The 23,030-nt window shown below is 48.0% G+C and overlaps 1 protein-coding gene across 2 annotated transcripts; it reads left to right on the top strand.

The window, feature by feature from the left end:
- The first annotated feature begins 7,159 nt into the window (after positions 1-7,159).
- On the top strand, positions 7,160-9,675 carry LOC144146878 (uncharacterized). 2 transcript variants are annotated; one of them, XM_077678840.1, is made up of 4 exons: positions 7,160-7,862; positions 7,963-8,233; positions 8,985-9,199; positions 9,278-9,675. In XM_077678840.1, the coding sequence occupies exons 1-4, from the start codon at positions 7,403-7,405 to the stop codon at positions 9,673-9,675; spliced, it is 1,344 nt and encodes a 447-aa protein (XP_077534966.1). In that variant the 5' UTR covers positions 7,160-7,402. The 2 variants fall into 2 exon arrangements, with proteins under 2 accessions (XP_077534966.1, XP_077534972.1); XM_077678846.1 differs by lacking the exon at positions 7,160-7,862 and having other exon boundaries at positions 7,960-8,233.
- Positions 9,676-23,030: the final 13,355 nt, after the last annotated feature.

Below are 23,030 nucleotides of genomic sequence, written 5' to 3'. Positions count from 1 at the left end.
CGGCAACTTGAACATGCGAAAGGGCAGGTGTGAGGACTTTTCGCAAGCGGGTCCGTAGATTAGCACTCATGACGGAAATATGGGCCCCTGTATCAATCAATGCCCGAACAGGCACACCATCAACTTTCACGTCGAGCAAATTGTCCCGCGTCGGCAGCATCAAAAGAGGATTTTCGGTCGGTGTCCGGAATGCAGCATCACCTCTGGGAGCTGCACTCGCTAGTTTTCCGAGTTGGAGAGTCCGTAGTGGGTCGGCGAGGTAGAGCGGCGGGGCTGCGGAGAGCGAGACTGTCGGCGCTGGGGTGATGGGGAACGGCCAAATCGTGGAGCGGAGTAGACGGCATCGGCGGCACTGCGTTGCTGGTAGCTGGCAGAAGTGCGGTTCGTCGCAGACTGTGGGACACGGTCGTTCCAAGTGTTTCGAGCGGAAGAAAACCAGCGGCTCTGGCAATACCGGGCAACATGACCAACACGCCTGCAGTTAAAGCATATGGGCCGGTCATGGGATGTTCTCCATTGAGCCGGGTGCCTGTAAGACCGTGGCCAACACTCTTGGCGAAAAGGGGTCGGGGGCGACTGAGCTGGCCCATAATGATTGCAGGCAGCGGCGTTGGCGGGAAATTGCCGACCGACAGGATGGCCCATGTGGCAGGCTGGCTGCAAGCCCATGCAGGCAATTTCGTCTCGCACAACTGCTTGTATAACGGAGAGTGTCGGCAGATGAACATCAGCGACGGAGTGTTGGGTGGTGACCGGAGTCGTGGCCTCTATCTCACGTCGGACGATACGGGTCACCGTGTCTGCACTGGTTTCTGCCGGTGGTGGGCGCGGTGGCGAAACTGGGCCCTCACATAAAGACTTTGCAGCGGTATTGGGAAGGCGCATGAATTTCTGAGTGATTCGACGGCTTTTCGCTTGTTCGAAGCGCTTGCACTCATCCAAAATTGAGCTTACAGTGGAGCAGTCTTTGCACACGAGCAAATTGAAGGCATCATCTGCTATGCCTTTCAAAATGTGGTCAACTTTATCCTGCTCGGACATGTGGTCGTCAGCTTTGTGGCAAAGGGCCAGTACACCTAGGATGTAGGCTATGTACGGCTCAGTTGACGTCTGCGCTCGCGACGCAAGCTGATTTTTGGCAGCGAGCTGGCGACCAGATGACTTGCCAAAGAGCTTAATCATCTCTGCCTTGCAGCTGTCCCAACTAGTAAGAGTTGCTCCGTCGGTATTGTACCACGTCTCCGCTGCACCTTTCAGGTGGAACGAAAGGTAAGCCAGCATAAGGGTGGGATCCCAGCGATTGTGGGCACTCACACGCTCGTAGAGACTGACCCAGTCCTCCACGTCGACATCGTTGGTGCCGTAGAAGAAACCTGGGTCTCGAGGGTGGCTCACGATGACAAGCGGTGTAGCGGCACTGGGGGGTGCAGAAGGCGGTGCCATGGTGGCGCCTTGCAGATGACGCCCGCTTCGAAGATCCGTGATCAGGACCTGTGAGCCAGCAGTGTCCAAGTCTCACGGGCCACGGAAGGGGTTGGTAGAGCAGGACGGGGTCGAAACAGCACTCTCCACCAAATGATACGCGGTAGTCCGGTATCTACAGAAGGCACAGTAAGACCGACTAAGCGCCGTCCAAGCAAGGGGCCGAAGTCCACGCGCGTCCCTCTCAGCGTCTTCTTTCTCTTCCCTCCTTGATGATGATTCCGACATGATGGTGATGTCCAGTAACAATATATATATATATATATATATATATATATATATATATATATATATATATATATATATATATATATATATATATATATATATATATATATATATATATATATAGAAAGATACGGGACGAGGGACTCGATAAGGACACATATCAAGGTTGCAGTCATCATTTCCAGTGCTATTCGGCTGTTTCCAAAATATTTAATAGTGCCGCATGACGTGTGTTTGTCATTTTTCTTTGATACAGTGATAAATAAACGAAAATATATGTCGAGAAAAAATCCGCCGTTTTATCCGGGAGCGGGAGTCGAACCCACATCTCCGCATAACGCGTGCGGTGCACAGACCAATTATGCTAACCGGCAGCGGCTCCTCTCTCGGCTTAACCGCAGGGGTTTATATTTACAAGTGCTCTGAGGACGGTCAACTAGCGCCTCCCGCTCCCGGAAAAACCGGCGGATTTTTTCTCGACTTATATTTTCGTTTATTTATCGCTGTATCAAAGAAACACGACAAACACACGTCATTCGGCACTATTAAATATTTCGGAAACAGCTGAATAGCACTAGCAATGACGATTGCAACCTTGATATATATATATATATATATATATATATATATATATATATATATATATATATATATATATATATATATATATATATGTGTGTGTGTGTGTGTGTGTGTGTGTGTGTAGCGAATCAGAATGGGAAGTAAGGGGTCCCTTGAAAATAATACAGCAATAAGGATTAGCAGCCAAGAATGCCAAGGAAAGCAAAGGGGAGGATGCGGTAGGTCAGTGAACCAGATAAAGAATTTTTGGAAGAAAGATGGTGCGATGGTGCGAAAGATGATGCGAAAGATGGTCTGGTGCGATGACCACTACGCTACTGGCTGGGCTGTTTCCCACCACTTTCTCGGGTATTTACGTGAAGGTATTTTTTGTTTCCTGCACTTCGGGGTGGTAGCCAGCGCCACTCAGACTACTCGGGATGAAGAAGACCTTCTTTTTAACCCCCGGGCCGTGACTTGAGTCTCTACGACGTGTCGAGAGGGGTCGACCAGCGTCGAGCCCTTTTAAAGGAGCCATGAAGAGAAAATGCAAGTTGGTTTTATTCGAAAGATTTCGTGTTTTATAGTGCCCCCACCGCTTGTCCGGATACAAACGGTGCTTTATTCACTGAGAAATTAAACAATTTAGGTTAAAATTTTGGTTTTCCCGCTCAATCGTGCGTTTTCGTGGTCCCAAGTGACATCACGGGAACCGACCGCTCTGCAGCCTAGAATACCTTCATTCACGCATCCGCCGTACAGGGTAGAGACACGTAACGCTGGCGCCGCCATGTTCGGTTGGTCGCTCGCCGCCGAAGCAAGTCATTGTGTCAAAACCGCGCTAAAATTATCGCCGCAACGCGGTTTACTGAAGACGTTTGAATCATATTGTCTGTTTCGCGTTGCTAGGTCTCGTGGGAAACGAAAAGAATAACGCGTTGAGCCCGTTGGCCCAATTGCGGCGGCACGGGACCGTTCAAAGGTTGTCTCCACCCTGTAGCGGTGTTGGTTTGTTCCCGCGTTTCTTTACATTCCGTAACCTAGATGGCGCCACCATACCGTGGCAAGCGTTTGGTTTTTTTTTGCCCGCATTTAAACCTGGCTTGTTTTTGTTCTGGGAGAAAATATTCGTTCCCTGAAACAGTGCTCGCTCGACAAATGGGGTCACGTAAGACACCGTTGCTTGCGTCAATCGGCCAGTGTCGTCTGAGACAACCCCAAGCCCCATAGTGCTGTGCAGCTAAACCAAAGCATGCTGTGCGCAGTACGAACAGCAGAACGCATCAGTACTTCTATGTTTACATGTGCTTTCGTAACTTCCACGGTTTGTCCCATCATTCCTATTGCTTTGTAAAGAATGTGCCCTAAATTTAAGCGCAAATCGCTCGTTCGGCTAGTTTGTAAGCTCTACCTAATTTGCGTCTGCTTCTGCCAGCCTCCGCCAATCGCAGAGCTTAGCTCATGTGACATCATAGGTTCTGTTGCGGGAAATGAGCTGGTGGGTCGCATGACCATTCCCGTTTTTCCTAATTATGTAGCTTATTTGAGCGAAGTTTACGTTAAAAGTGGTGTCAGTATGATTCTAACGAGACAATCTTTTGAATGAACCAAACTTGTGTTTTCTCTTCATGGCTCCTTTAAGCTACCTATGACACCAAGACTGCCAGAACAGAGACCCTCGCTATGCATGTAGCGAATAAGAATGGGAAATGAGTGCCCATTGAAAATAATACAGAAATAAACATTGGTAGCCAAGATTGCCAAGGAAAGCAAAGGGGAGGATGCGGTAGGTCATTGAAACAGATAAAAAAATTTTGGAAGAAAGAAAGTGGAGAAAAAAAATCTTGGGTAAATGTATGGGAAAAAATCTTGGTAATTGGAAATTAAAAGTTTACAATATGGGTTAATTAAAAGTTATATTCTTCTCATGTAAAGCCTCGAGACAATCCAGACATTCCATAAATTGTTAAATTGCAAAAACACCCTAGTGTGCCGCCGCCGTCACTGCTAACCACAGCGCAGTGGTATCGCCGCCATCGTAGTTCACCAGACCTCCGCAGATCATAATGCGGCAAGGTTAAGCATTTAAGACCGGCGCTTCCACGGTAGCAGCGCGTTCGCATATTTGTCTATGAATCTTTGCTGAAGTTAGTCGCAAGTGCATGCAGTTCCTTTTTTGATCTGCATAACTTGCTTAATTGTGCGACAAAATTTTTCAAGAAGTAGCAGACGGCAATTACCGATTTGTTTTCATAAGCTTTCAAACTAATAAAACGTCAATTTTCATTCCTTGTGGTTAATTGGCGGTTCGTTTAATTCTAAGTTTTTTGCGGTCCCCGTGAACTTCGTATTAACGGGAGTCGACAGTACTTGGTTTCGAATTTCATAATTTTGTAAATTCAGCGGAAAGGGGGCAGGGTTGTTTTTAAACCATCCAACCATGGTAGTAGTAGTAGAAAACTTTATTATAAAGCAGGCTATCTAGCCCTCAGAGGGTGGTGCCCTTAGTCCAGGGCCCCATTTGCTGCTGCGATCTGTCTTGCCCGGTCGATCAGTCCGCGCTGGTCGTCCAAGGCTGAGCTGGAAAGAACGGCTTCCCATCCGGAGGGTGAGGGGCTGGGTATAGGCAATTGGGTTGGGGGTTTGGGGCATTCCCATGTGGAATGGTACAGGTTCGGGTGTCCTCCACAGGATGGGCATCTGTCTGGGTACATGGTAGGGTAGAATTTGTGCCGAAGCGAGAGGCTAGGAAACGTGTTAGTTTGTAGCTGGCGCCATGCAGCGGCTTCCTAAGGGGTGAGTTGCGCGTGTGGCGGAGGAAGTGTCCTACGGGAGAGTCTGTAGTGTCGTAGTATATGTGTGTATGTGAGTGGGATACTTTCTGTCTTGTCTGGTTTGGGTTGGTCTTCCGCTGGCGCCCGGAGAGTGAGGCCTCGGGCTACCGCATGAACGCGTTCATTGCCAGGGAAACACGCATGCCCAGGTACAAATTATGTTTTACAGCGACATTGTCTTGCGCTAGGTTCTAACCTAATTGAGTGCGCCTATCTATTCCTGTTGACAGAAAATCGCACGCGCTTTCTTCATAGCTTGTATAAAATTGTCTGTAGCTCTCAATCAATGGTAGGTATCAGGTAGCTTGGAAAAATTATGCTGAAATTAGCAGCTGAAATTATGCAGAGAAACCCTGTTTCTGTAAAAACTGTACTGAACTACTTAATAAAACAGTGTCAATGTCAATAAGACGACTGTATAATTAGTCCGAGTTTTGTTTACTTGTCTAAATTAGTTGGCAGCGAAGTTGTAAACGCTGCAGAATTCCCGTCTGCTGTCAATACATGGCCGTCTACGTATGGTCACCAGAAACGTCTGTAACTTTTGTTTCATTAAAACTATCCCGAAACAAACTCTATAAGATTTGATGATTGTTGGATGTTTTTGGTGCCAGGCCAGCTAGGGTAAAGAGCGCCAAACAAAAGTGAACTCGATAAGAATTAGTTTAGAAATATTTCTAACTAAGTTATGGGTATGTATCGTTACTCGATCAATATGGTAAGTCCTGTTACTTAACTCAATAATATAGTTATCCACCAATACAGCTTCACTGGTCTTCTATTTTCACAGTAGTGAAGGCTCTATATATCTTATAAGATATTTAAAAAATCGTGTTTAAGTTTTATAAATAAGCGTTACTTAACACTCAATGAATATTTCCTACGAAGAAAAAAGCTCTGACGCAAGTAACTGACACAGAGGGCCATGGTAGCAGGGGGAAAACGAGGTTATTGAAGAACAACTCGCATGTGTACTGTCGGTGTTTGGAACAAGTACTTATTATTATGCCACCCGCCGCGATGGCTCAGTGGCTAAGGCGTTGTGCTGCTGAACATGAGGACGCGGGTTCGATACCCTGCCGCGGCGGCCGCTTTTCTGATGGAGGCGAAAGGCAAAAACGCCTGTGTGTAAGAGATTTCGGCGCACGTTAAAGATCCCCAGGCGGTCAAGATGAAACCGGAGACCTCCACTAAGGCGCGCCTCACCGCCTCCGTTGCATCGGAACGTTAAATCAATCAATCAATCAATCAATCAATCAATCAATCAATCAATCAATCAATCAATCAATCAATCAATCAATCAATCAATCAATCAATCAATCAATAAATAAATAAATAAATAAATAAATCAATCAATCAATCAATCAATCAATCAATCAATCAATCAATCAATCAATCAATCAATCAATAAATCAATAAATCAATAAATCAATCAATCAATCAATCAATCAATCAATCACTCAGTCAGTCAATCACTCAGTCAGTCAATCAATCAATGAAAACTTATTATTGTGCCAGGACTTAGAGGCGCCACAATTTGCAAATTAAAATGAGCGGGACACTCGCTTAAGGCTAGTGCGAGGAAGACTAGAAATTTTCTACGGGGTCCGTATTTCTGTTTTGGTGATTATCCTCAAGCATGCGCAAAGGAAACCCACTAGAAAGCAAGTTTTTGTAGGGCGTCACCGATGTCAATAGAATTTCGTATAGTATTTACTTATGGTTAGGAATCACTGCTAAGCTTTGTGTCGTCAGGACGTTTTGAAGTCGATAGGCGAGTTCTGCTTCAAGCTGCAGCTAACTTTTATGACCACTGATATTTTTAACAGCAAATTTTTTGGGAGAAATCGGGTTTAGCATGAATTTTGTGTAAGCTCTCGGGAAGTCGGGAAGAAGAAAAATAGAACAAATTGTGGCTTTACCACCAAACGAAGTTCTATATACATGAACTCCAGTTAAGACGAACTCGGTTAAGGCGAATTCTCGCTTAGGCCGAACAATCGATGTAAGTCCAAACAAACGTGGGAACGTTTGTTTGGTTTACATAGACCAGAGTCCTTCAATGCTTTTCTGGTCACGAAACTCCGCCGTAACGCTATGGGAGCAGTTTGCTATGTCGCCGAAGCCGCCGCGGGGCGGCGCTGATCGCATAGTGGGGGACAGACGAAACCTGCGCGCTGCGTCGGCGAGGCTGCACAACCACGGAATCCGGTAGCATCGGCGCGTTGTTTTCCGAGTTTTAAGCTACCAGTTGATGTGACGCCTTTGGTGATATTGTGCGACGACACTGGGCGGAAATGCCCAAGACTTGTTGCGTACCGGGATGCCGCTCCGGCTACAGAGGTACGAGCGAAAAGGTCTCGTTGTTTTGCTTGCCGAGTGACGCCGATAAGCGCGAACAGTGGAAACGTGCGATACCGCGACAGGAAGCCGGCGGCTTTTCTTTTGACTCTCAGCATGTCCGTGTCTGCGAAAAGCATTTTGCCACTGCGGACGTTGTTTGGAACGACACTTTTTTGGTGAAAGGAGACGTCGTCTCTTTGCGACGTGAGAAACCGAAGCTGCGGCCCGACGCCGTTCCAAGGCGCTTCGACGGGCTGCCGGCGTATCTGAGCAAGCCGAAGCCGCGATCCCGTACAACGAGGGTCCAGCCAGCAACAAAGAGACGTCGTTTGTCGTCGCCTGATGCCATCGCAGAAGAAATTCTGCCGTGTTCAAGCACGGAAGCATCCCAAACAGCAGTGACGAGCGCTGCAGGTAAGCTAAACAGTTTTTCGTGGCGATTCTGCTGTTTGGACCGAGTTTGAAGCTCCCAGGAGCCTCAAGCGCTATATAATTACGTTTCATCCTCCTGTAGATGCGGCAGTGGGTATTGGTGCATACGCAGAGACAGCCTGCCAAACAGAAGAGGTCGTCTGCCCCATTTCTGAGTTGCTGGCAGTGAAGGGCCAGCTTCGGAGCACGACGCAGCGACTCCGCCGGAGCCAAATGAAGCTCGCGAAAATGACCGCGTTAGCGAGCAGGCATAAAAGGCAGCTTACTGACACCCAGAAGCTGTCTGCTCGCGAAAAGTTGATCCTTGATCAGTGCCTGATGAAAGCCAACGCGAAGTCTCCGACTGCTGTAAGGTAAGGTACTGACATGTGCTCAAGTGTTGTATTGCTCATAATGGCCTCCTCTCGTGTATGTGTCCATTAATGATTTTGGAGAACACGGATATGGCGAAAGATAAAAAAACTGGTCCAGTGCATTGGCCCAGTCAGCTCAGGATACTAAAGGGGCATATGCAATATTCTACGTCCTCTTGGCGTACTTTGCTGTCTCAGCTTTTTCTGGGGAATGTGCATGCTTCATTAACAAGAAAAGTGCATTTAATTAGGCGTCATATTGTGTTTGCACTCATTTCAGCATTCTGAAAAGACGTAAGGGAAAAATGTGTTCTATCATGTGAGAAGGCCCGGTACTATGTGGTTACATAAGAAACAAACCCTTTAATTAATGCTTCTGTTGTTTGCACTGCTTTGTATGTAATTTTTCGGTTGGTGGCCTCTTCCATATCCTGTGGCAAGCGCATGCAGCTAACCATTTGCATGTCGTCAGTGATGTCATCGTATACCTGCACTATGCGTGCATGACATGTACTGTGATGGAGAGTGGAAAAATAATTAATAGTTGCGTGGCAGCATTTTTTAGGCTGGCAGAAGTTCATTTTTTGTTTATTTTTGGTTGCTTGCGTTTTAAAGCTTAAATTGTGCATGAGTGATGCCGCATGCTTTTCCGCACCCACATATATATTTAGTGGTCGAGCTAGCCGTTAGAACTGCACTTGCTCGTTTACCAGCATGTGAATGCACAACACATGCTCTACTTCTCCCCTAGGTACAAGAAGGAGTGGATATATGACTGTTTGCTTCTTAAGGTGAAGTCGACTGCTGTCTACACTTTCCTACAAGAAAACGGCTACCTTCCCCTTCCCAACCCTCGCACGCTGCATGGCTACCTGAGAAGCCTCAAGGCCGATTTCGGCTTTGATGCAGGTTTATTTGCAGTCTTGCGTGAAAAACTTCAAGGAGTCCCAGAAAGAGAACGCCGAGGTTAGACTCCTTCGGGAATTAACTTACCCTGGTTCTGTTTTCAAACAAGCCGCATAACTAACCAAAATATTTTCGCAGGTGTACTAATGTTTGATGAAATGAGTGTGCGGAAAAGTCTGCACATCAGAGAGTCCGACATGTCCCTTTTGGGGAAAGTGGACTTTGCTGAGCACACGAGACCAGCAGACCGTGAGAAAGATGGGGACCATGTGCTCGTGTTCTTGTTCCGGCCTTTTCTTGGTGGCTGGTCGCAGACGGTGGGAAGCTTTTGTGCGTCTGGTGCAACACCAGGCTCAATAGTGGCAAAACTGCTGCTTCAGTGCATTGTGCACCTTGCCAATGCTTGCGTTGTGGTGGATGCCATCACATGTGACAATTCCACAACAAATCAGTCTGCTCTGAGGTCCCTGGGTAAATATCTAAGTAATGTGCTTGCAGTTCTGAGTTGTATTTTTTATTTATTTATTTCCCTGTAATGGGGCTGACAAGCGTAATTTCTCTCCAGGTATCAGCGGTGACATGAACGCTGTAAAGACCACTTTCCAACACCCATCTGATCCAGCGAGATCTGTCCATGTGGTGATAGATCCTCCTCACGCATTCAAATGCGTACGGAACAATCTGCAGAAGGTTGGCAAGTTTCTGGTAAGAAGTGTTTGCATCTGCACTAATTGTGCTCTACATTGTCTCTTTTCGTGACATTTGTTATTGTTACAGCTGCCCGAAAGCCAAGAAGTTTTTCACTGCCACTACGCTGCCCTACTGGAGTATGAAATGGAGCAAGCTGGGCTGCGTGCGGTGCCCAAGCTGACGAAAGCGCACGTTGCTCCAAATGCATTCCAGAAAATGAGTGTCCGACTTGCTGTCCAGGCAAGAAACTCAACTAATTTACACCTTGGAACATGTCTGTACAATTATTTTTGTCACTGAAAAAAGGGAAGCATGGTGGCTTAAAATTATTCTATGTGTTTTACAGTTGTTTAGCGAAAGCACTGCTTCAGCCATGGAGTTTTACAGTACACAAGAGGCGTGCGAGAAGCTTCGTCACTCGGCAGCAACTTCAAGCTTTACAAGACGCATGAACAAGCTATTCGACAGCCTCAATTCTCGCAGACCAGAGCATGTGATGTACAATGAAGCTGAACACATTGCTGTAAGTGACTGATATTAGTATTCTACTAATGGCACTATTTTTACCTATGCTGATATTGTTACTGAATTTCAGACGTTGAAGGAGAATATAACTTGGCTGGACGAGTGGCAGAAGTACATCGAGTCGTTGCCTGTGGCGAGGCGAGCGTGTTTCTTGAGCAAGCCAACCTGTGCAGCGCTTAGAATAACGCTCCACAGCACAGTTGCACTAGTTGAGATGCTCCTTGGCTCTGGTTTCCGCTACGTGCTCGTGGGTAACTTCGGACGAGATCCCTTGGAGGTAACCATATTTACATCTCAAGCTTCTGCGTTTACTACAAATTGCTTTCTTCTTTCAGCGCTTCTTTGGCATAGTGAGGCACGTAGCTGGCGATGGAGGGCAGCCTACTGTTCAACACTTCTTGTTCATTTACCGTATGCTTTCGGTGAACAACCTGGTGCGACCACCTAAGCGTGCTTCTGTTGATGGTGATGGGCCACAACTCCTGCTCAAGCTGCAGGGCCTCTTTGAAAAGGAACCGCCTGCCAACAGTCAGGTAGAACACGAATTATTTTTCTATTTAGGGACAAAAGAGAACAAAGGTGGAAATCAGTTGTTGGTTTATGTGTTCTTTTTTCAGTAGTTAGTTTGCGAAATCTTTGTTATGAATGACCAATCAGCCCAGATTTATAGTATATACATGCTTTAGAAAACAATGCTGAAACATGGCAACATGAAATATGCATTTCAGGTTGATGCCCTGGCAGTCCTCTTCGACGATGTCTTGTTGGAGCCACCAGGGAGCATACAAGCTGCATCTGCTTCGAACCAAGTGCTGTCGCCCAAAGAGTGCATACTCGACTACCTCGCGGGCTATGTGACAAAGAAGTTCCTCACCATGAGCTGCCTTAGCTGTGTGGACACTCTGAAGGGCTCATCTCGGCAAGCAAGCGACTTAATACTTGCAAAGTCAAGAGGTTTCCTGCAGGTGCCGTCAAGCCGACTGCTCAGTCTCCTGCAGATTGTGGAAAGCTACATCGAAGAACTCACTGTTAGTAGAGTGGCTTGTGTGGACGTTTACATGAACATTGTGGAGAGAGTGTTGCTGGATGAGCGTACTTCAGCAGCTGCTGTGGGTTGTGGGTCCCACTATGTAGGCACCACGGCAGAAGTTGTGCACTTTTTTCTCAGGTGTCGTCTGCACTTCTTTACGAGGGAAAAGAATAAGCTTGCACGGGCAAGTAAGCGTGCAACATGCCCAGCTGGTGGGGGCAAGAAAGTGATTAGCTGAATTGCTTCCTGAATGGATTCAGGCATGCAAATATGCAGCATTTTACTGTGTTTTTTCTGTGATACATAATTGTATAAATGCATTTTTAAAATTTTTGTTCTCTAGTATCTCAACCATATTATTTTTAGTTCCACTTCATAACAACTCACATTATTTTCCTGTAGGTGTCTGCTTCCTTGTGCGGGCCTTGTACAGTTTATTTTTCACTCTTTGTAAATTGTCTTTGTAGTTTACTGTTTTTAGTTATCCAGCGTATTCATGCACCTTATTTTGTCACCTTGTTTGCTTTCGCAAAAAAATCTTTCCCTGTGTTTATTCACTGATGTGTCAAAGACGCCAATTTCCCTTCGTACTTTTTCATTTTGCTTCAAAAGTTTGCGTTGTTTTTAGTAGTTTTGTTACCTTCATGTGTCGGCCTTGTACATAGTTTTTCAATGCCTTTATATACTTTGCATTCTTACTTCGTTTACATTAGGTTTGTTTTGCAATAGTGCCATGTTCGCGAACATTTGCCGCAATGCGTGCCTTGGATTTGTTTGTTTTGTTACTACTGCATGAATGCACCTTGCTGTCTGATCTGGTGTTACGAGCTGAGCGCTAATTTACTTTTTCTGTCGTAAGCAACGCTCGGTAGTTTTGTTTAATAAGTAAAAGATGTAACCTTGTCGTCACTAACCCAGACTTCCTATCTCATTAGCAATGTTCTCGGTCTGTACAGATGTTTCTCGAAAGAAAAGCATTTCCACACAAAAGAATGCATAGCAAACTTTGAGGCATTCAATTCGCTAACACTCGTCTGTGCAAGTCACTTTGCTGACTGTTTCTTCGACGCTTATGCTTTCTAGCTCATCGCGGAACACAAGTTCGCTCCTTCCTTTGCCCTTGAGTACGTTGCCCTTGAGTACGTGACCTTCCCTTGAGTACGTGACATCGCTGCGCTGTCTGTTGTTTATGCTTTTATAGCTTATTGTGTGAAATTGTTTTCTGCTATAAACCGTATTGATTTAAGAACACTCCATCATCATTGAGGACATGACGATATGTATTCAAATATTCCCTTCGTGGCATTATTGACTCTCTAGCTTGACAACATGTAGTGTATTTTGACCAATGTGAAGTAGTCAGCTCAATAAATCAGCGGTGGAGCAGCAGCATCATGCTCATAAACAGGTGTGCTTTTTTAGAGACTTTTAAACACGGCTTCATTTCAGTAGGTCAAGCATCCCCAGTCAAGTATCTTCATAGCTATGCCTTGCGAGTATAGTCTATCATAGCAAAACGCCCTGTTAAACTGAAGCATGCAACATCGAAGTGGTAGTTGGATTTGGCTCGGAGGGTGGGACATTTCTGGGAAAGCAACTCATTCGGAAATTGGAGCTTCCCGAATGACCTTGAGTGGCTGCACAATATTTCGCGAGACTCAGTTTTTCTCGTTCTGTGCCTATGTAACGTTACTCTGTTGAATGAACCAACTAGCCCAACAGCAAGTTTTATTACCCTGTTGAAGTTCCATGAAAACGAACACAAGGTAGCTGCGAACTCGAACTTAAACTTAGAATCCTAGAGATGGGCATGTATTAATGCGACGAAAGCTTCATCGCTCGCACTTTGAAGCTTTGCTGAAGCTCTATGTAATGAGCGCACAGGAATGAGGTCAACTGTAACAAACTAAACACGAAATTTACAGCTTTAGCTTCGGTACCGCAGCCGCGGCGATCATCGGCGGCGTAGACGGTCGGATTGCATAGCGCGATCGGCGTCGCCGCGGAGGCTCACTGCGCGTATCATATTTGCGAATTTTTAAATCTGAGGCTTCGCCAGAGTCGCAAGCCCAACTAGATAACCGTCGCTTAAACAAAGCACAATTTTACGCTGCCTTGCACGAGATGAAAGAACTGCTGCAACAACACGTAAATTCATAACTGCTGCGGCACGACTGGCTCCATCGAAGCGTTGATATCGTGCAAAGGTAAGCGAAGAAAACTTTTACACGCGAGTGCAGCAGTCACATTGTACGTCAGGCTAAATATGAGTAATAGCAGAATATTCTGTGCGCTATCATCAACTGAATGATTCTGCTTGAGCTTTAGTTTCGGTACCGCAGCCGCGGCGAACACCGGCGGCGTAGACGGTCGGATTGCATATAACTCGCACGATCAGCGTCGCCGCGGGTGCTCACTGCGCGTATAATATTTGCGAATTTCTAAATCTGAGGCTTCGCCAGAGTCGAAAAACCAACGAGATAACCTTCGCTTAAACAAAGCACAATTTTACGCTGCCCTGCACGAGATGAAAGAACTGTCGCAACAACAGGTACATTCATAACTGCTGCGGCACGACTGGCTCCATCAAAGCGTTGATATCATGCAAAGGTAAGCAAAGAAAACATTTTCACACGCGAGTGCAGCAACCACATTGTACGTCAAGCTAAATATGAATGATAGCAGAATATTTTATGAGCTTTCAACAACTGCCTCGAACGGGTACCAGCTTCGGCGGAATGCTTGCGCGCGGGTGGCGCGGGCATGAAATGCCCCCGCGCTGACAGCGGCGACCCTAGCGGCGACTTTTGTCCCTGTATGAAACGGGAGCCGGAGTTTCGTGACCAGAAAAGCATTGAAGGACTCTGCATAGACCCAATCCAAAAAAAAAAAATCCGCTTAAGACGAACAGCCTTGCACGTACTCTTCGGTTAAGATGAACAACTTTCGGGGTGACCCCCACTGCTGGCGATTCTGTGTAGCAAACATGGCAGTCTTGGCGGGGCGCGGCGGGGCATTCACGCGACCAGAGGGAAGGACGAGTAAAAACAAAACCACAGCGCCAAGCGAATTCGCGCAAAGCAAAGAAAAAAAAAGAGCGAGGGTGAGTTTTGTGGCCGCTCTGATCTGCAAGAGAGAAGCGCAAAACTAGGAGGATCAAAAAAGTAAGCGACGACGGAGGCTTTTTGTTCGCGAACGTAGCAGCTTTCCTGACCAATGCCGTTTCTCAACGGGAGCATGTAAGTTCGCGTCGGTTCGCGTCGCGAGTCCCACCGCGTCACTGCCGAGAAAGCAAGGAGGTAGCTTTAGGTAGCGGGTGTCGCTTTAGGTAGCGGGTGCACGCTCTCCGTGGCCGCTTGGACTGGATAAAACCAGGCGAGAGCACTTGAAGACAGCTTTTTATGAAGTTGCGTTCTCAAAAAAATATTTTTTGTCTTTTTCCTCTATTGTATGTCTACTTCATTCCCCTTCTTGAAGCAAGACATTTGCATGCACCTGGGCGTGTTGCCGATTCTTTTTTCTTTTTTTTTTGGGGGGGGGGGGGGTGGAGCACTTCTGATAAGACGAACTTCCGATAAGACGAAAACACCATCAATTATGGTCCTTTCGAGTTCATCTTAACGGGAGCTCACTGCAGTTAACCGACTCTTTCAAAGCAGGAATTACCCTCAATTTTTTTGTACTGCTCATAGATAGACCCACCGTGGGGATTCACAGTGGTGCGTATATCACCAGTAACGACGAAAAGTAGGACGCTTTAGGTTTGGCGCCGTGCTGCCACGCGTGAGGTCACGGGATCGATTTCCGGCCGCGCAGCTGTACACTTCGGTCTGCTGAAATCGGAAAAATCCCGGCGCATGCGAAATTTTAATCCCGTTTCCTCCCCTGAGGCTCGCCCGACAGCCTAGTTGCAGCCTCAGTGCGTTAACATACCTGGCTTTCAACTTTTGTTATGTAATTTACCCAGATTTACACACACCTCATAACGCCGCGGTGATTTTGACCTTTGCTGCGGACTTTCGCTTTCAGCGTGTTATTGCCGCCACCGACAGTTATTCTCAGAAAAGTCGCGACCCGCTCAGGGAAGAAAAAAGTGCGGCTTCTGTTTGCTTGTTTGATTTTGCCTGCTTAGTGAACTTGCGCGAACCGAGTTGAAACCAGAACGCGTGAAGGTGACGGGGAAAATCTCGCGCATGAGCGCGTGATATTGAGACCGTGGGCTTGGTGTCTCGGCGGCCTAAATGAGGGCAAAAAACAGCACCAAGGGAATACAGCAACATACTAATTGGGAAAACCATCACTGAAAACCAAGATGAATTCGCTCAGATTACAATCTTCCCAAGCGTCTCTGCTTCGCTGCAAGCATGTCATGGCAGCTACCTCGCTTTTATTCAGCGTCTTTTATATAAAAAGATTTCCGTAATATTGTAACACGATTCGAATGATTGTCGGTTTGGCTTTTTGTGATTGTATATATGTTATAGGCTATGACGTGGTGTCTAATTTAACTATTTTGTCTTTTCTTGTCTTGGACAGGTGTTGATTGATGTTTGTATCCGACCACTCTAAGAAAATATAAGAATAAGAATAAGACTTATAAGAAAAAATAGGGACTTTCCAACCACCAATATCGCTCCCTTTCCTCCCTAAAACGTGTCCCTTGCTTCCGAGGTCGCCGTCGCCAATTCAATTACTAGCCACGGCAGTTGAGAGTGTGATGGAGGCTTTGAAAATATATAAATATTGTCACGAATGACACTTGGGGCCTCGCAAACCGTAAAGTAAAATGAATTTAATTGCTGCAAATTCATAGCAGCGGCCGAGAGTTGGTTGGTTGGTTGGAGCCATAACAAGAATGACACGTACCCACTCTGGGGGATTGGCCAAGTCTGATTGTGGTTTGCTGACGCCAAGCCCGCGACCAAGGGTTCTCGTCCTCCTCTTTTGCCCCCTGATGATAATAGCAGCGTCAATAAATACGTGGTTGGTGTATGTTAACGCTTCAGATGGTCAAACTTAATCATAAACTCTCCACTACTGCTTATTCTATCAGCCAAGTGCTTCCTGGGCGCATCTTAAGGCGAAAGTATTAAGTACCCCACTGTGTGAATAGCCGGCGTAGCTGTGGTTGCCCGGTGCACGAAATGGCCGGTGCTGTAAAGAGTAAATCAGCATAAAATATAATAAAGTAAAGTAAAATTCCGCTTCATCATTAACCCATTTGGCTCTAATACTTGCGAAAACTCCTATCTGGCCTTTTCAGCAACGAAGCTGATGAAGCTTTTAGTTCCGCAGTGGAGCGTTGCCAGAAAATTATCGTCATCGGCGAAGCGGAGAGGGCGAAAATGCTAGGCCATGAAGTGTGAGGAAAAGGAGCAGGTTTTGGGAGTGGACGCCTCAAGAGAAAAAGGCGGTTACGAAGATCTTGGGAATCGAACCCGGGACCTTTACGCCATAAAACGGGCAACCTAACCACTGGGCCACCCCAAACGCCCGAGGCCTGGGTACGGGTTTAGCAGCGGCGGGGAACAATAACGTGTGCAGCCAATTGGAAAGAAGAAAATGGTTGTGTTGGCATGCTGTGTGCAACACCTACAAGGAAAAAAAGGCCACATAGGAATTTTCATGAGTATTAGACTAGCCAAATGGGTTAATTTTGGAGCAGAAAAAAATTACTGAACGTAAACAACGAATTTAGGCACCCATTGCGTGCAAAAATCTCGTCTTCCCAGGCCGCCTCATTACGCGACGGGAAAACAAATGCACACATGGGTTTGGGAGATTGGAAATAAATAACACAAGAACAAAAAAAAAGTGATACCCTAAACCCCCAAATTAAGCACGACAGAAAACAAATAAAAGACCGCCGCCGCATGAAACAAAAAGAGACGAAACAGGGGAAAACGCTTCCCGTGGTCGGAATCTAACTTGGATCCCTCGCATTACGAAACCGGCTTCTGTGCGATTGCGTTCGTGGCGTGATCTCTCGCGCGCTGTTCTCGCCAGTTGACGCGCGTTAGCGCCTGAAGTGTGGAGCACAGACGCCGAGTTGGCGAAGCTGGTTGCCGCTGGTTCTAGTGCGTGCTAAAGCGGTCCACTTTGGGAGAAATGTGAAAGGCTGCTGACAAAACGATCTGGGCCTGCCAGTCATGAAGGCCTTTCAGCGGCAAGTTTGTAAATCCATGTGAGGTGCAACAGTCGGGTCTCCGACGAAGGGAGAGGGGCCGCCAGCTCCTCTCTATCTCCACCCTTGCACCACTCATGCAAGCTGCGCCGTGTTTTTCCTTGTAGGTATTGCGCACTGCGTGCCAACACAACCTTTTTTAGATGCGACGCATCTCTTCCTCTGAGGCATGTCCCTCCTGCGTCGGCGTCGGCGGCGTCCGCATGCCACCTGCGCATGCGCGCCTCTCCTCCGCTCTTCTCTCCGACAGCTGTGCGCAACACTCTCGCTCTGTCTCATTATCATAAACAACAGCTGCGTGCGCGCGCTTCGCTCCGCTCGCGTCTGCTCCGGCGCGCAAGTGCGCGCATGCGCGACTCTCCTCCGCTGTCTCCTCTCCTTCAGGCGCTGTGAATATAAAGCGGGTAGCGCGCTGCGGCGGTTCAGTCCGCGCTCGCTCTCGTTCGACTCCCCGTGATTTTGCTTGACGACTGACTCCGTGCTTGACTTGATTCTTCCGATGAAGATGTGATGGAACCGACGGTCCCTTCAGCGAGTGGGCTGACAGAATCCAATACCAGCGTCAGCGCAAACGCTCAAGGCAACGTTACGACCAATTGAATCCCCCGATGCGTCGCATCACATCAGGGTTCCCTCGCGGGAAGATGGGCGTAATTTTTCTATCCGATTGCCTCTGTGCCCCATAATTCACCCTTCAAAAAAATGCTCTTGGAGCACAACTGAGTATGCCTCCATTCATAACATTACGCGGGCCTGTCCCGACATTTCGAACATCCCCCAAATACCCAACCCAACTCTTGAGCAGTGGAAAGCTGCGTAGCTCAGCTCGGACTTGGAAAATCAGCGACAGCTAGTACGAGGGGCCACGAGTGCGGCCAGAGCTTCACGGGCCCTGGAATAGGGGCACCTCCCCTCCTCAAGCAAACGACACCCTTTCCGAACCGGCGTAAAATAAAGTTATTTCTCCCCCTCCCCTCCCCCCCTCTAACTGGCTACACAGATTATTGTTCCCCACCGTTGCTCACCCCCGAACCCCTGTGTCCTTTTGGGTGGCCAGTGGTTAGGTTGCCGGTACCATGGTGTTATGGTCCCGGGTTCGATTCCCTCGACCTCTTTAACCACATTTCTTTTTCTTGAGGCGCGCACTCTCCGCACCTGCTGGTGGGCTCATTGCCTTTTCGCCACTTTCCCTCGCACTTCTTGGCCTGGCATTTTCACCCTCTCCACTTCGCCGATGGTGACAGTTTTTTGGTAACGCTCCACGGCGGAACGAAAAGCTCAAACGGCTCTGCTGTAAAACGCGTGTGGGTGCGTACGGGAATTCAACCCGGGTCCCCAGAGTAGGAGTCGAGTGTATTAGCACCACACTACCTAAAACACTTCCACAAACGGACATTGAGATAGCCTAGCATGTGCAGAGCCGGCGTCATATCACATGACCGGCGAACGGGACGTCACGTGAGTAGAACAGTTGCACACCTGCCACGGAGAACGCTGACCATGGGAAAGTAATGGCGTGAAGTGTCGCCAGTCTGTCTGGCAATGTAATTTGCACCGTGTCGCATGATTGAAAGTGGATATCGCCCCTTTCTGTGCCGGCTAAGAGTGGTCGACTAAGCAAATACGGAAACATGGCCGAGGCACGTGAGGCGACAAAGAGACAGACATTTTATGAACTCGTGAGCAGGAGGATGCTGTTAGGTACATTGGGCAAAGAATGCAGCAAGGAGAACGAAAAGACCAAGAAAGGAAAGCGAAGAACAACACGCGCACACGACGTAGCTGTAATAAGCCCTTGGTAAGAAGCCCTTGGACGTACTCCACGGCCCGCGTACGTCTCATACAGCATCGATCATCAGCTCAAGGTCGGTGTACCATTTTGCCGCACAAAGACATTCTCAGATCCATTGCTTCCAAAGACATCTGAAGAAGGAAACCACCTTTCTCACCATGTTATGTACACTGATAACGCATGCGTCACTCAAGAATGGGATGTCTGGATATTTTCTGAATAACATGACTCGTACAGTTTTGTAAACTTTCTACCTGTACTTCTACATTATTTTATATTTGTCGGGAACTGTACCCACTTCCTCTGTGATGTTTTAAGGACCGTGAAAGTACTTTACATAAATGAATAAATAGTCAGGGGATGTGGCGGTGATGCCACTTCCCGCTCACTGTGATGCCTTCCGCTTCTCAATTACAGGATGCAATGTAGCTCGTACATGTCCACCACACTATAACGTGGGTGTATGCCTGAAGGGTGGCAAGACGGTGGACAAAAAGGGAGAGAGAGAGAGATAGAGAGAGAGAGAGAGAGAGAGAGAGAGAGAGATATAAAAACTTTTATTGACACCACTGGCCTAGGGGGCCGCCTCCCCGCCTTGTGCTCGGGTGACCAGTGGATGCTGGGAGTCTTCGTCCGAGCGGCCCAGGGCCTCCGTCCAGTGGTCAGGGGAAGTTATGGTTGGGTGGGGATCAGAGGGGCAGGCCCACATGTGGTGTTGCATGGTGTATTCAGCGCCACAATGTGGCCAGAGGTGAGAGGGGTAGGCGGATGGGTAAATGGGATGAAGGAGGGTTCGGTTGGGGAGCGATTCAGTTTGGAGGACGCGCCCCAGCCATTCCTCCAAGGGGGTTAGGGATGGGTGAGCCGGGGCAGCGTGTTGCGGGAGAGGCGGTAGTAATCAGTAACCTCCCTATAAGTGGTGAGGGAGTCCCTGGCGGAGTAAACTCCTTGACGGGAAGTGGTCTCGTCAGCCGCACGGGTGACGAGTGCTCGTGCCGCCTTCTGAGCCCTCTCCGCGCCGTCTAGTCCAGTGTGTGCTGGGAACTAGAGGAGCTCGGTAGGATGATGGGGGGCTGAATTTTGAAGGAGAATTTTGCAGGCTAGCGTGGAGATAGTGCCGCTAGCAAAATTTTTGATGCAGTTTTTGAATCGGATAATATTACATCGGGGGAAGGGCGGTGTTCGAGAACCAGGGCTATGGTCACCTTTTCCGCAACATGTGGGGCTGTGGTGAGAATAGTGAGAGACGTGAGAGGAGTCGGCAACGAGACGATAGCTTAAGTGAAGGCCGGCTTGTGCCTGTGTGCTGCAGAATCTACGTAGACGGTGTTTGGCGAAGGTGGGGAAAGTGGAAACGAGGGCACGCGCTCGAGCAGCTCGTCGGGCAGTATGATAAGTAGGGCTGATATTACGGAGGAGTGGACGGATTATTATGCAATCTCTGTAATCGGGTGGAATGCGAGCCGGGGGGGTTGATGTAAGAGAAGCATGCATTTGTGCCTCCTTAAGTAAGAGTTGGCCAGGTGTGTGTTTAGCCAGGCGATGTATCTAGAAGGTACGGTGCGCTTCAATTAATTCGACCAGGGAGTTGTAGGTGCCGGTGGCCCATAGTTTGGCAGTGGATGCGTGAGGAGGCAAGCCGAGAGCAGCCCTGTAGGCCTTACGGATGAGTCCATCTACTTTGGTGGCCTTCGTGGTAGAGAGGGACAGATATGGGAGGGAGTAGGTAATGCGGCTCAGTAGAAATGCCTGGATAAATTGGCAGCGGTCCTTCTCCGTCGGGCCATGGCCGCTAGCAGTTACGCGCCTCAAGAGGCCTATGATCGGCGTTACATATGAGGAAAGGGTGTGTAGGACCGATGTGTTTCAGTGATTGGACTAGATGACCAGGCCGAGTATTTTTATGCGATTCACAGTTGGTATAGGAGCATTATCCAGAAATACATGCACTCTGTGTGCTGTTTTAGGGGTGGTGGCGTGTGGTGATAGCATGAGGAGTTCGGATTTTGATGGCGAGCATGTTAAACCAGCTTTCTGGTCTGCCTGTTGTACCGCTGAGACTCCTGCTTGAAGTGTTGCTTCTATATCCGCGTCTCTGCCCCCACTTACTCAAAGGGTGATGTCATCAGCGTACATACTACAGCATAGCCGAGGGATATTGTCCAGGATGGGGGGAAGATGGGAGACGGCGAAATTAAAGAGGAGGGGGGAGAGGACTGAACCTTGTGGAGTGCCGATGGACGGGAGTTGGTAGGTGGGGGATTGGAGGTCACTGAATTTGTAGCGTGTCGTGCGATTTTAGAGGAATTCTTTTACGTAATTGTATGTACGATCACCAGGAGTTATGCTGGCAAGGCTTCGAAGTATGGCTTGATGAGTTACCTGATGAAATGCTTTTTGTAAGTGTAGGGCTAAGATGGTTGAATAGTCGTGTTTGGGGTGTTGCTGGAGGAGATCAACGTACAAACGCAGGTGTACGTCATTAGCCGCAAGGCCTGCACGGGATCCATACATGTGTGGGGAAAGTAATTGTTTGTCCTCAATATAGTTATTGAGCCGGACAAGTACTATTCGCTCCATCAGTTTTCCTAGCGATATAGGCCGAATGATGGTTTGGGAGAGGGGTTTCCCTGGTTTAGGACTGAGAGTTACCTCGGCGTGAGTAAACCGGTGGGAGGGGGGGGGTGGTGACTGCTTCCCAGTAAGCGTAAAACAGATCGGTAAGATATTCTATTGAAGGATCGTCTAAATTACGGAGCTTCAAGGATTGGTAGGTCAAGGGGTTCGTCAGGGGAGTCCAGAGACGACAAAGGCAGCGGAGATCAATGTCACGGCGCGTTCACTCATAGCATGCTCTCGTCTCGAGTCAAGCGATGCCGATCGTGCTTCTTCACGCGCCAGCGTTTTTGCACGCCATCATCAACCGACGCACCATCGTCCTTCCTCAGGCACATACCCCGTCGGTTGCACAGGGGATTGACACACACCAAACACATATGCCAAGTCGTCTTGCCGGTGACTATACTCTTTCCAGCACTGAATAAATAAATAAATCCCCTCGCACCCAAAGCACGTAGGCAAACTTAAGTGCCCTGAAGAATTGTTGTCTGGGTATTTCTGTTGGTTCCAAGGTTAAAGAACATTCCTGCCCTTTGGTTTCACGTTGAGTGGCGTTTTTTTGCTAGAATTTCCTTGAGTCCACGCTCGAAGATTACCAGGAAGAACACCGTTAACTTGTGCACACGCAGCTCCAGCAGGGACATTCGCTGTGTGGCGGCCCCATACTTGTTTGCACAAAAACAGAGAGAAAGGATTTCTCGCCAGTGAAGGAAGGACGACAACTTCGGCTGCTCCCACAACAACAAGAAAACATCGCCTATAGTGGAGCGAACGTGTTGACGGGAAGGACGGTAGCAGACAAAACTTTTCAAGGGAACACGCAGTCGAGCGTGCACAGCTCGTGTGCACGCCCCCCAAGGTCAACCGGCGAAGACTACGAGCGAAGAAAGAAGAATAACACAGCAATCTCAGCCATGGCAGACCTAGCGAGCGCTGGGAGCCGATGAATAGCAAACGAGAATGGAGATCAATATCAGCGCCGCACGGCGCAGTGGCGTCGGGGAGAACTAAAAAAAATACGGCAAAAAAGCAAAAGCAAGCGTGGCGCGCT

The sequence above is a fragment of the Haemaphysalis longicornis genome, unplaced genomic scaffold (genome assembly GCF_048455015.1).
Source record: "Haemaphysalis longicornis isolate Haplotype H1 unplaced genomic scaffold, Haemaphysalis longicornis Haplotype H1 scaffold_1, whole genome shotgun sequence".
In the NCBI taxonomy this organism is placed as follows: Eukaryota; Metazoa; Arthropoda; class Arachnida; order Ixodida; family Ixodidae; genus Haemaphysalis; species Haemaphysalis longicornis.
Note: the sequence above shows the minus strand (reverse complement) of the source record. Positions and strands in the feature narration are given on the sequence as shown.